At 44.2% G+C, this 13323-nt stretch overlaps 3 protein-coding genes across 5 annotated transcripts; 1 reads left to right on the top strand and 2 right to left on the bottom strand.

Annotated features, from left to right (window-relative positions):
- Positions 1 to 35: 35 nt before the first annotated feature.
- Positions 36 to 3778, bottom strand: glt8d1 (glycosyltransferase 8 domain containing 1). 3 transcript variants are annotated; one of them, XM_076989285.1, is made up of 10 exons: positions 3582 to 3778; positions 3244 to 3312; positions 3039 to 3137; positions 2728 to 2935; positions 2462 to 2570; positions 2294 to 2378; positions 2085 to 2197; positions 1756 to 1889; positions 1144 to 1256; positions 36 to 961 (listed from the first exon to the last, which is right to left on the bottom strand). In XM_076989285.1, the coding sequence occupies exons 2-10, from the start codon at positions 3254 to 3256 to the stop codon at positions 777 to 779; spliced, it is 1059 nt and encodes a 352-aa protein (XP_076845400.1). In that variant the 5' UTR covers positions 3257 to 3312; positions 3582 to 3778; the 3' UTR covers positions 36 to 776. The 3 variants fall into 3 exon arrangements, with proteins under 3 accessions (XP_076845400.1, XP_076845397.1, XP_076845398.1); XM_076989282.1 differs by having other exon boundaries at positions 1756 to 1922; positions 3582 to 3776; XM_076989283.1 differs by having other exon boundaries at positions 1756 to 1922; positions 3244 to 3309; positions 3582 to 3776.
- Positions 3779 to 3898: 120 nt separating this feature from the next.
- spcs1 (signal peptidase complex subunit 1) lies at positions 3899 to 5172 on the top strand. Its single transcript, XM_076989286.1, has 4 exons — positions 3899 to 4211; positions 4514 to 4573; positions 4650 to 4736; positions 4931 to 5172. The coding sequence occupies exons 1-4, from the start codon at positions 4176 to 4178 to the stop codon at positions 5054 to 5056; spliced, it is 309 nt and encodes a 102-aa protein (XP_076845401.1). The 5' UTR covers positions 3899 to 4175; the 3' UTR covers positions 5057 to 5172.
- A 23-nt stretch (positions 5173 to 5195) lies between these two features.
- Positions 5196 to 13310, bottom strand: nek4 (NIMA-related kinase 4). The gene is made up of 16 exons (XM_076989276.1): positions 12555 to 13310; positions 11964 to 12230; positions 11545 to 11742; positions 11160 to 11267; positions 10896 to 11050; positions 10206 to 10332; positions 9326 to 9898; positions 9184 to 9234; positions 8879 to 9019; positions 8224 to 8379; positions 7867 to 7933; positions 7349 to 7458; positions 6927 to 7018; positions 6382 to 6599; positions 5857 to 5990; positions 5196 to 5663 (listed from the first exon to the last, which is right to left on the bottom strand). The coding sequence occupies exons 1-16, from the start codon at positions 12639 to 12641 to the stop codon at positions 5565 to 5567; spliced, it is 2583 nt and encodes an 860-aa protein (XP_076845391.1). The 5' UTR covers positions 12642 to 13310; the 3' UTR covers positions 5196 to 5564.
- Positions 13311 to 13323: the final 13 nt, after the last annotated feature.

Raw genomic sequence — 13323 nt, 5'->3', positions numbered from 1 at the left:
TATACAATTGACCAAAAGAAAACTGAACAAAGATGCCAGTGATTACCGGTTTTACTCAGTGATCTTCAATACAGAAACACAACTCATAGCTTCTCTGTACAAAATGGTCCAGTTCTTAACAGGACCATCACCTGGTACTAGTGGGAAAGCTGTGTGGTCTTGAACTTGCGTAAAATAATGAGTGACAAACACATGCAGGTTTTCACTTTATACTGTAAGCAAACCAATATTGAGCAGAGGAGACAAAACGTGCTGTAGTGGTTCAGTTTCTTGTTTTGAAACGCCTCAATTAAAGGGCCATCTCATTCATTTTAAGGCCATCTCATTCATTTTAACTTTAACTGTAACAGGTCACAGTGTCAGTGTTGTGTGGGGAAATATCACCACAATAAACAAGTACTCTGGGTGAACACAGTGGAATACAGACAACGTATTGTCCTTGAAAGGGATAAAGAATGGGACCTTTCCTCATTAAATGTACTGTACATGGGGCTGAGGTAGTGTTTTAGTGGAGCTTGTGTTTTATACACAAATCTCCAAGCACTAGCGTGACTGATGGAGGGGCAGAAGAGTTAACAGTCCAAAAAAATACACAAGATGGAAAAATACATCTTTGTTTCCCCATGACTCAGAACATACAACAGTATGTTGTGTGTGTTTGAGTGCTCTTAAATCAACACCTGCAGAATTACAACACTGCATCTGTATTCTGACAGAACAGGCTAGACTTGAATGAGGCCGTAGCTGTGCATCGATCAGGTCATTGGATTCCTAGCCTATTGGTCTCCTGAGTGTCTTCTGATTGGATGAAATTTACCCGTTGGGTCTGGAATGTACCACTTGTCCCAAATGTCAGAAAAGGAGGAGACCCTCCCCCATGGCTTGTAATGTCCGCTCCAGTGGAGAAGCTTGGCAGCTTTCACAAACTGTAGAGAGTAACGATTTCCAGCGCCACTGCCTCCTGAAGACATTTCCACATCAAAAGGAAGTCAGTCCTTTAATACTTAATACTCAAACCCACATTTAGTTAGTAGCATCTTAGTAGATCATGTTCCGTTCCATGATCTAATACAGAGATCTAATCGGCCAGAGGTTTTATTTATAAATATATTATTTATATATTTATAAACCCCCTTATCTCACCTAGGTGTCGGACATGCCACATGGGATCCAGACTGGAGTGGTGCCTGTAGAACACGATGAGAAGGGGGGGCGTGGTGAAGCTGTCTCCTAGGGTTTTACTGTAGAGGTCTTCCCTGCTCAAACAGAATACAGCGGAGTGAAGAACTATGAGCTGGACTTGCCAGTGATACAAAATATCCAGGTAATAACGGTACAGCACTGCTTCAATGATTAAGCATTCGACTTGTGATTAAATTAAAGTGTAAAGCTCAGGTTGACACGGGTACACCAGCATTGTCATCCCACCTCGTGTGTCGTGCACCTGGGACATAGCTTTATGTGATTCAGATGGAGTTCAACACATGTCGCCTTCTGCAGACTTAACATAGATTTCAAACCCTAATGGGCATGGCACATGCCTACATAGATTATTTGTTAATCACACCACACCCAAGTATATTTTAAGCTGCTTGGCTTAGGGGCTAAGATTTATTACCTTTATTACAATTCCTTTTTAAAAAGTTATTTCAAGCTTGAAAACGTTCTATTCTTTGATCACAGCGCACCATGTTCCTGATGGTGTGTGTGTCCACATGTCCCAGGAGAGGCCTGAACTAGCCCTCCGCCCCTCACCTGACATTCAGCTGCATCCAATGCTCCAGCTGCCCAGTGATGTTCTGCTGTTTCCACTCGGTTAGGTTTGCCACCATGACTCCAGGGTTGAAAGTGCATGCGTTTGCTTTCATTCCAAGTTTCTTAATGGAATCCTTTTTGAAATCCAAAAAGCCAATGTAATTGTTCTGTAATAGGCAAAAGCACACACTAGTTGTGTTTCAGGTTGCTGTAACGAGTTAACACTGCTGTGTACATTTATGCAGAATAGAAGATATGGGTGTAGTCATGTTTGTCATTAGTGTTTACCATCTCTGTGGGAACTTTCTTCTGATGTGACTAGAACTTGCCTGGTTGCCTGCTCCTCTGATAATGCCTTTGGAGGACGCAGAATCACAGTCGTCAGAAAATGCAGCAGCATGTCCAGACTTCAGACTCGTCTGAAAAAGCTCCCGGATATCGCCTGCAACAGGAAGAGTGCATTTCCACTTTCCCAAAAACAGAACTTGCCGAACAATTTTGACCTTTGTGCTGTCAGCCTCACAATCTTTTTACTTACCTTGCACAATAATGTCATCGTCCAGATAAATAGCCTTTTCTGCATCGGGCAGGAAAACTGGCATGTAGAATCTGGCAAAGGTCAGCTGAGAAACAAACACGTCCCAGATGGTGAATTCATGTTCCCATAACATAAGTCCAGAATGTTATAATAGGTGCACATAGTTACCGGTTTCACCAAATCTGCCTTCTGAGCATCATTTGTAATTTTCCCTTCAAGAATCTTTGGCTCAAATGTGATGATTTTATGCTTTATGTCAGTCTTAGACAACCAAGCCCTGGCAAGAGATGCATGTGTTACATACACAGAGAGACACCAAACCAAAATGACATGTTTGTGCCTTTTGCGTGCGTAAAAATGCATTTATATTAACAGAGGAGAGCTGATCCTAAGTCAGCTGTCGGAGTTCCCAAGCTTGTTTTCCCAGCCTTTACCTGAGATGCTCCACGGATTCGTTGAGTGTCACTATGCTGAAAACCACATTGGCGCCAGTATTTTGGTTGATGCTGTTCATGGCAGCCACGGCTGCCCCGAGCCTCTCCTCAGCAGCAGTGATCACTATAGGGATCTCCTCTCCTGTTCTGAGTCTGTGGTCAGCAAAGAATCCAGTTTCAAAGGGCAGGATCATGCCTGGAGCTGCATCTAAGATGGACAGATGGAAGGTAAGATTAACACAAAAAAGAGAAGAAATGAACGAGAGGAACAAAAAACCAGAAAGGGGCACGAGGGGCATGAATTCCAGTACCTGAATCCTCGTGCCTTAGGAAATCACTGAGATTGAGCAGATTTCGATGCAAGATGATTAAAAAGGCGATTGAAAGCAGCACAAGGATGAGCACGTTGACTGAAACAGAAGAGCAAGGCTACTTTCAGTGCAACTGAGGTTAAGCACGACATGAGATTGAGACACACAGGAGAAAACGAGCCATCGCGACGCTGCTGCTCCTCACCTCTACGTGTCATCGCGCTCTCTGTCGTCTCTTCACTTCAGGAGAAAAACTGCATCACCTCTTCAGCTGCTGTAAAAGACGAGTGATGTTATGTGCGTGTGTATGAAGACAGGAGCGTTAATGGTCGGCTGGTCCGCGATTTAACCACTTTAATGCCCGTTAGCATTAGCTAGCTAGCTAGTTTCAAAACACATGAGAGGGATGCAGCTGCCCTTTCGGTTCAGTGAGTGCACAACGTTATATGCAAGCGGTATACTAGAGCATTACTAGAACATTTCCAAAATACAAATAAACCGATAAGCATTAAAGAAAGACATGCTGCTAGCTGGCCAACGTACCTAACGCGCGACTACAGTTGGAAGTCGTTCGGCGTCTCATCCAAAATGCCAACTCAACATCAACAAATCTCCAAAGAAGAATAGCCCGTGTTCATTTTTTTCTGGACGAAATGAAACGCTGCATATAACATTCGCAGATTTGGAAACAATATACCGCAGAGTTGACGCCAAGTGTAATGGTTTCTGCGTGTCCGCTTTATTTATACATCAGCGAAAGCAACTGCGCAGCAGAGTAACCCCGCCCCTTTTTACATTCCCTAAGGCACAAAAGAGGTGTCCAGCGTGCTGCCAGATTTTTAAAAAGTTTCTTACCTTTGTTGGTTTAACTTCATTATCAGTTTTCGTCCGGCACATAACCGTTTTGTTGAAATTCACTGAATACGTGTTTGTTAAGCACATATGGAGTTTTTTTCAAAAGCGTATTTAATTAAATAACTATGTATTTGAAGCACGCAGGCCCACGCTGCGCAACTGGAGTGCATTTCAAAACCGCACGACGTCTCGATTCGGGTCCTTCAGAAATATACGTGCACTTTTTTCAAACAGGAAATCTTATATTTATAGCGATTTCTCTTTTCTTTTGTTAATTTCAAAATGTTGTCCATTTTTAAATCAATACCAACTCACATGGTAAGAAACATTATTTCTTTAATAACAAGTAATTCTTAGCTAGCCCATCATGCACACAGCGTTTAATTAGTTAGGGAGCTAGTCAGCTAGCTAGCGAGACGATTATCGACTTTAACGGCGTTAAGATAAACTAATAAAATCCTCGTGTCGTCAATACTGAGTTGTAGAAAGTAAAAACCTTAAGACTGTAAATGCAAAGCGAGGGAGAACGTTATGTGTCCTTAATAATGGTTAACATATGCTCGTTCGCGCTATTATTAAAATGGTTTAGACATACAAATGTGACATTTTTATTTTTTTAGGACTACAAAGGACAGAAACTTGCAGAGCAAATATTCCAAGGCGTCATCCTGCTCTCCGCGGTGAGTACCGGTCCGGTACCGGCCCGTCCTGCATCTCACCCGCTGCTGTCTCTCATTCAGTCCGTTATGTTTCCAGGTTATCGGATTCATTTATGGTTTCATTATTGAGCAGTTTGGATGGACTGTTTACATCATGATAGCAGGATTCACAGTATCCTGTTTGGTGAGTAGACTTTATGTATCTGTCTGTTCACTTTGCTTGCACTGCTGATGAAGGTCCTCTGTCCGAATGTGTGTGTGTATATGCACATGATTTAGGTTTCTAGGGTAGCTTTTTCCGACCTCGGACATTGTGCTCACCGCTGTGTGCCTGTTGGGTATTTTGCAGCTGTAATGTGCATATCTGCTCTTCTGCAGCTCACTCTGCCCCCGTGGCCCGTGTACAGACAACACCCACTCACTTGGCAGCCCGCACTACCAGACACGCCGGTGGAGACCCGTGAGAAACCCCAAGAGAACTTGAAGAAGAAAAAGCACAAGTAGAATATGCCCTCTGGGTTTCAACAGAACCCCATGCGGTTTGCGACTGGACTTGACCCGACAATTAATCCCTTTAAGTCATTGTCAAATTAAACGTGTAATAAAAAGGTTCAACATTATGTTCATCTTTGTAGATGATCTTAAATCAAAAACTGTATTTTTAATAAATGGTCCTACATTTATACTCATAAAAACATAATATACATTGTACAGATGGTAGAAAAACAGTGAATAGTGTAATAGCTCTTTCATAGTTTTGAGTTTACAGCCTAAAATCAGGTTAATGACCATGTTCACATTTGAAATGCAAAAACGGAATGTAGAAAAATGTTATATCCACAGTCTAGATAGAACATTAATGTAGAAGGATTGTTTCATCATTGCATATCAGTTTTCAACAGTATCAAAACGTACCAGATTGTGCAGAAAATAATAGAACTGGGCTTCGGGCTGACTAAAGTCATTCACTAGTGGCAGCCTGTTGAGTGTTAACGGAGGTCAACATCAGACATTAGTCTTTAAACGCTACATCCTCGAAGAATTTTAGCTGCCGCACCATTACAGCATAGAACTTGTACTTTTCCTCTCCCATATGCTGCCGGAGAAGAACCTGAAAGGCGATAAAAAAGACATGAAATGGTTACAATCTAGCCTTTATTTTCTTTAAAGAACAGAAACACTTTCTTAAAGAAACGAACTGTCAGCTTTAATCTGTTGAAGTAATGATAAGCGATCCCTCAAACATCAGAAGGATGTGTTCTACTTGACACTATTTTTGGGCCAGGAAACTGTGGCCGATTTACCTCTCTCTTGTCCTCGTCCTCTTCCTGCATGATGTCCAGGACCTTGTTGAGGAGCTTCACCCCGAGACCTTCAACCACGTCTGTGCGCAGGTGCTCTACTGCTCTGCGGATCTTGGCTGGCCCCGAAGAGTCGTCTGAACATAGAGGAACAAGGGCCTTAAGCCACATGCCGCATTTGAATTTGAGGGCGGGTGCGAATTTCCAAAGCTAGACAAGCACAGATCTCAGTGATACAGTAGGACAAGCACAGATCTCAGTGATACAGTAGGACAAGCACAGATCTCAGTGATACAGTAGGACAAGCACAGATCTCAGTGATACAGTAGGGCAAGTGCTGCTTTGGTCTCTCTGCCAGATGATTTAAACATTAAGCTATATTTGGAAAACCTGCTTCGAGCACACAAAGTTCATAAAAACAGCTGTGCAGTTACATGCTCAGTTCTGGTGTTAAACTATGACTTGCACACGTATGTTCAGTGGCAGCCCACTGTATTAAGAGGTTGTTAGGCAGCTGAGCATGCCAACCTGAAGGGAAGTCCTGAAAATGGAAGTCGCCCTCTCCCTCTCGAGCCTTCCCGTGAAGCATCAGGGTATCTCTGTACTTCCTGTTTAGTCTGAACTCAGGAAGTGGGCCAGAGTGGCAGAGCGAGTCCCCTTGCTCACATGACGCATCTCTGGCATCCATTCGTAACGTCTGTGTCATCATCTGGACCAGGTCTTGCATCTCATTGCGCTCACGTTTTCTGTAACAGCACAGGCTTTACTGAGGCGGATGTGATGGCAACGTTGAGGGTGCAGAAAAACTGTGAAATTTGTCTTTATGGGGAACTGTTGTTTTATTTTTTGGTTACTTAGATAATTAAGCAACTCTATAATTTAAGCACTGCACAGGACACACAGGAGAATTGTTTGATTTTTCTTGTTTAATACATAGAGCGTTTGTTCCTACATCCATCAGGATCAGACAAAACTGTGTGTGTGTGTGCGCCTCTCACCCTTCTCTGTAATCTCCCTCCGAGCGCTCTATGTGTGTGTGAGTGTGTGTGTGTGTGTGTGTTTGAGCTTCTCACCCTTCTCTGTAATCTCCCTCCGAGCGCTCCGTGGAGCTGGTGGACGAGCTGCACTCCTCTTCGTCCGACTGCTGCCATGACGACCTCTGCTCCTGTTTTAGGCACCACATGAAGACTCTTTTAGTGATGATCAAATCCAGGTTCTGTTATTCCACAGATTAGAGAGTCACCACAACTGCTCTATTCCTGCTTGCAACACACCTTGACCAGGTGATCAATATCCTTTAATAGAACCAGTATATATTTCCATATCTAATTCTGGCACCATAACACCATTTGAATACACATGACTAAATTTGAACCAGTAGAATAACATCACAGACCTTCAACTGTAGAGTGAGCTTGACACTGGACAGTTAACACCAGTGTTGACGTGACAATCGAGCACTTTGTAGACCATCGATGACAGATGGTCGTCCTACCTTGTGCGTTGCCGTGGCTACGCTGGCAGGTCTGGGGAAGTCTGTCTGGTCAGCATGCTTGGAGACTAACGAGGGAGTGTCACACGATGCCCTCCGGACAGCAGGGGCCGCTTCAAAGAGAAAGAGATGCTTTAACGAGAGACCACACTGCGCAAGAGACACACACACACACACACACACACACACACACAATACGCCCTTTCATCCCCATTCATGTTCCCAACACCTGTCCGCTTTGATCATGGCAGAGGGATCATGGCGTAAGGATTCTCGAAATTCATGAATTCATATTGTCACCGTCTGAAGAAGCTCTTTCATCTCCAGAACGTCAACTTTTCTAAGCACCTGCCCGGTCAGCACGAGGTGAATAATGATCAGGGTTTTGCTTCAGATCAGATCAGTAATATTTTTACGAATAAGAGTAGAAATACACATCAACAACAGTCTCTCGCAGTCACAGCCTATATCTACGTGGTGGTGATGTCGTATATCTAGAATATTCCAACATGTCCGCATACCTAGCTCAATCTGGCTCTCCTTCGACTGCCTCAGCCTTCTCCTCTCCCTTGCGGAGAGAAGCCGATTCTGGATGGAAAGCACAGATGAGAATGCAAATTTCAAAAACTGGGTCACCTCTCTGAGAGAAAAGGCCAAATCTCCTCATTAGGAAGGAAGAGTTTCAGGCTAACGAGAAGTGATCAGCCATGGAGCACAAGAAGCTTGTACTCTAAGGTACTAGGAAGTACTGTCTGAAATATTCCTATTTTCCTATCTGCTGTCTTACTCTAGGTTGCCAGGTCCACTATAAAAAAAAGTTTTTAAAAAACCTGCAGGTTTACCATAAATGAGGCTTACAGGGCCTGAGTGGGCCGTACCTGTGGGACAGGGTCGTCCTTGCGTGGAGCATGGTCAGCTCTGGCAGAGACCACGGGGGGCTTAGCCATCTCTGCGTCCCCTTTGACTCTCCTCACATTCCCCATGAGCGAGTCCTCCGGGAGTGGAGGGAGTGGCTTCAGATTAGGGGCTTTTACCTAATGACATACAAGAAACAGCGAAGTTCCCAAGAACACCCTTCTCTCCAGAGGTCACTGGTCAACAGTGATTTTGCGTACTGTTAAAAATACCTGTTTATTATGCTTTTCTGCATGTTGAATCCAAATATGTTTTCAGAATGTCTGTGTGACCCATGGCTTTCTGGTTCCAGTATACTCGTATGTCATTATGTGTAGTATGGTAAAGTGGTACCGAGGAGACTGGATCCCCTCTGTGTTGGCAGACTACTACTGGACACTGAAAAGGGACGTTCCTGAGGCCAAATACAAAACTCTTACATTTTAATCTTAATAACATTTTTATGAATAATTAATATACCTAATGTAAAAATTACCCACTTCAAAACCATAAGTGACAGAAAAATTCTAAAAACATATTCGAATTCAGCATAAGGTCCACTGGTTTTGGTTTGTGAAGAAAAATGAAAAAGTAAAAATTTAGTTTGAAAAAAGAAAATAAACCCGTTTGGTGACCCACTCCGCTTGGACAGTCTGGGGCTTGCTCCATCTTTCTCTGCCTGCGCTGACGGGATGCGGATGGCTCAGAGGAAGAGGAGGGAGGATGAAGGGGCACTGTGATGTGATGTGAGCGAGCTGCTGTCTGTGGGTCAGGCGTCTCCTAAATGCAGACACCAGCATTACCTCATTAAATGGACCAGACTGCAAAGATCATGTCATTACAACATCCTATTTAGTAGTTATGCATAAATATATGCATAAAGTCCAAAATAATACATTAAATTTGTATTTTATTTGTCGGCCAGGACTTGTATCTCTTCTTACCGCTACAGGAATAAATGGCTGAAGCAACATATCTGTAGACTCCAGACTCGACTATAAAAAATAGTAACAAAGAGCACATCTTTCATTATGGCAAATACACCATAAAAAACTGACCTACATTTCATTTCCAGGTGTAACTTACCCTTCTGTCTCCGGTATGGTTTTCTGCAGGGACCTCCTCCAGGGCAGCCTTTGCTGGGGCTGAGGTCTCCGTCTTTGGCTGGTGTGTCTGGTGGGGGATGGGGACTTTGTCTCCTAGGGGTGCCTGCCGCAGCAGTGTCATAGTGTCCTCCGCCACGGCCATGCCCACACCGGAAGCCACACCCTCTTTCAAAAACTCTGTTTGGTCTGTTGGATTTGATGATGTCTGCACACTCTGGTTCCGGGAAGGGAACACGCCCTCTCCCTCTCCCCTACGGACCCCTGACACCAGACAAGGCGTGGGGGGGTCCTCCTTTGCCTCATGCTCTTTCTGCGTGGCCGTTGATTGTGCCACGCCCACAGGTTTGGGGCGGGCTGTGGGGCGAGGTGGTTTCGCTTCCTTCAGTTTGCTCTTGGGCCCCTGGGGCTGGATGGCGATGTTTATGTTGCTGATGGTTACTACTGACTGTCCCGTTAAGTTAAACGTGTCCTTGCTCGAGATTTTGGGGGGCAGTTTTGAGTTTGGTAAAATAACGTCTCTTATACCATTGTGCTCACAGAAGTTTTTATCCAGCTGTGGGGAAATCAAAACAATATTTGTGGTTTTAATAAAACATTCACATAATTACTTATTTCTATCCTAAAATAGAAGACGTTTCAAAACTCCAGTGTCTTTAAAGTAGGTCAGAAGATGTCAAACTAACTGCGATACTGAAAATAACAATAAAGACCTTTACACTACTTGAAGTAGTCCCAGAAAAATCTATTTGTTCTTTCTTTCTTTTGAGCAGCGTAGATGCCACGCTCCACTTGGTGACGAGTGTCCTGCGTCTCTGTGGGCGTACCACCTACGCATGCAGCGGTGTGCGGGACCTACTTACCCTTTCGCCGTGGCTTTCTGGATCGGCGGCAGGACACGGTCGTGGAGCACCGTGCTCGTGATCCGCCGACACACTGGAGCCGGTCACTCTGCTCTTCAGCACCTTTTTTCGGGATTTAGCAGTTTTCCTGTCAAACAGTAGTATTTCTTATGGGCGTTCTACATGCATGTTATTGTAAATATATACCATACTAATAAGTTTTGGCTTACTAATTAATTACTTTAGGTTTTGTAAGGGAATGTATTATTTACTGTCTGTGACCATCAATCTGAACATTCTGACATTTTGTTCATTCTTTTATCCGTGTGTCTGCCCCTCAGTTAGAATTCCTTTTCTAACTGAGAAACTGAGTGTTTATCTTGTACTTTTCCCTTACCCCCACATCCAGTCTTCTCTGTGCTTTCTTACCCAATAAGGATAACACCAATCATACATATGTTTTATTATTCTTATCCAACTGTCTTAAGATACATCTTATTTATTCTGTCTTCCTTGTTAATGTTCCTGACACCCGTGTGTTGTGAATCTGTTCTCCCAGCGCTGGCTACAGAACACTGAGGACTGAACAAACGTATACTGCTGTTTGTGAACCCTGATGGCTATGATCTACGTCCAGAGACTATTCCAAAGCCAAACAGCTTTCTTTCTTTTAGAAAAATAAAGTATGTACAGTATAGGCGGTGGGCGTACTCTTTGGTGGCCTCCAGAAAAATTGAGATTTGCTGTTTGATGTAGGGCTGACGGAGGATGTGCTTGACGTCGGGCCTGTCCTCGGCCCTCTTACACAGCATTCGTTTGATGAGCTCCCCGAGCTGAGGGTCGTACCTGCTTGGCATCTGAGGCAGCTGCGTAAATCGGTACGAAACAAAAGGACACATCAGCACCCACCACCCAAAAAATGCCGGAAGAGCCTCCAGGTGCGCGTCCCGTCAGCGGGGGAAGACGGTGCGTTACCTTCCCCTCGACGATGCGGTATGCGAGCGAGTTCATGTCCTTGGCGTTGAAGGCGTGCTTCAGGGTGGCCATCTCATACACGCAGCAGCCCAGAGCCCAGATGTCCGACTGCACAGAGAGAGTCGTACGACTACAAGTGACCGCTCGAAAAGAAAGACAAAATGTGCTCCTTCATGTCAGCAGCAAAAAAAGTGACTTCCTGAGACGTTGCTAAACTAAGACTTTTACTAAACAGCCTAGATCTTTTAACAACTTGTGTAACTGTAAACTATTTGCATTAAAATAGCGGATTCCCCACCCAGACTAGAGACTTTACCCATGACATGAATTCCGATCCTTAATCTTAATAAGTAATTCTAAATAAAATAAAAATTAAACCATGTACCTTGTAGTTGTATGGCTTGTTGGAGAAGAGTTCGGGGCTCATATAGTAAGGTGTGCCAATCAAGGTGCTGGCCATGTCGTTCTGATTCTCCAACACGCGTGCGATGCCTAGATCTCCCACTTTGATTATGTTGGTTTTAGTTAAGAAGATGTTCTGTGTTTTCAGATCTCGGTGCAAGATGTGTTTCTCGTGCAAGTACTAAATAAATGTAAAATAAAAGTTACAAAAATAATCAAAAACCACCGTTACACACTGATAACACTGTATAATGAAGTGACGTTAGTGCAGCAACACAAAGTTTTGAGACTGCAGTACAACACAAATGAGAACCATGCGCGTGCACAATAACATATCTGTGCATTAAGATGCAGTTACAGTTCGGTGTCTTCATGTTTGGAGTCCGGACTGCGGGAACTCACCTGGAGAGCCATGGCGATCTGGACAAACCACTCCACCACCTGCCTCTCTGGAAGCAGCTCTCCTTTCTGCTGCTTCAGCCTGTGGTAGAGGTCTCCACCTTCGCAGAAGCCCATGACGATGTAAAGCTGACAGTCCTCCCCCTCCCACGACTCCCGGTAGGTGACGATGTTGGGGTGCTTGAGTTGGGAGAGGAGCTGGGCCTCCTGCTCGGCCGCGCGCCGCTCGCGCTTGGACGACGTCCTCAGGTTCAGCTTCTTGATGACGTACTGGTGAGAACACGGACGTTACGGAATCGTGTGGTCCTGTATGCGACTCACAACTGCTGGCAGGACTTTCTCTTCTTCTGAGAAGAGATGCCGTGAAATGGACACTCGTATTCGCTGTGTAAATGATCTTGAGGTGTTAACTCAGTGCCCAGGGTTGCTTGTGAGCTCAAGAATGTCAATGACTCTTGTGGTGCGATAATCACCTACCGAACTAGGTTCAGTTATTAAAAAGGACACCAAACACAACTGTCTTCACTAACAATTGCCCGCAACACAAAGCATTAAAAGATTAAGCTAAATTTCGGCTATTTCACCTTAACTTACCTGTTTTCGGTCAGATTTGTGTTTCACGAGATTCACCTCTCCATAACTCCCCTTCCCCACAACTCTGATGAAAAAATAGTTCTCCATCTCCGGACAGCGGGTTATAGAGTCACATTGCCGGTCAGTTAACACAGTACCTGCTGCTTTCAACTGTTTGTGGAGATTTTCCGAGTTCAAACTTGTTTTGAGACAACGACACTGCAGGAAATGGTCAGCTATAGCTTCTTGGTCACCAAGCAACTGACTCCATTAGTACCATAGACGCTAAGAGGGGACGAGCTGCTCTCCACCCCCGGTGTTGCTGCACAGCCCCCTCTAGGGGTCCAGAGGGCGGTTAGAATAAAGCTCTGTTATTTCTAAATATACCGCGACGACGTAATACCGGCCACCAAGCGAAAGTATTATGAAATACTTGCTTTTAATCACTTTCAGTTTTAGTCATAAATGCAAGCTGAGGATATATTGTCCAGGTTCGAAGTAGCATTGGCGTCGTGCAATAACCAATTGCACATTAATCTGCTTAATCTAATTTTCTGATGTTGTGGTTTGATGTGGTGACGAGTGTAAACCGAAACGTAGCCTCCATGTTTCTGTGGTCTACATCCGAACCCAATATCAGAACCAATCATCATTCATTTACAATTCGCTTCTAAGTATTTTAATTATTCCGCTCAGACTGCTTGCCGATAAAAAGAGCTGGGAATATCAGCCAATGATAATATCGCGTTTATTTACCTGAAGCGCCACCGCGTGTTTCATTTGTTAAGAG

This window comes from Brachyhypopomus gauderio, unplaced genomic scaffold, assembly GCF_052324685.1.
Source record: "Brachyhypopomus gauderio isolate BG-103 unplaced genomic scaffold, BGAUD_0.2 sc66, whole genome shotgun sequence".
Lineage (NCBI taxonomy): Eukaryota > Metazoa > Chordata > Actinopteri > Gymnotiformes > Hypopomidae > Brachyhypopomus > Brachyhypopomus gauderio.
The sequence above is the reverse complement of the archived record's forward strand: the minus strand, read 5'-3'. Positions and strand labels throughout refer to the sequence as shown.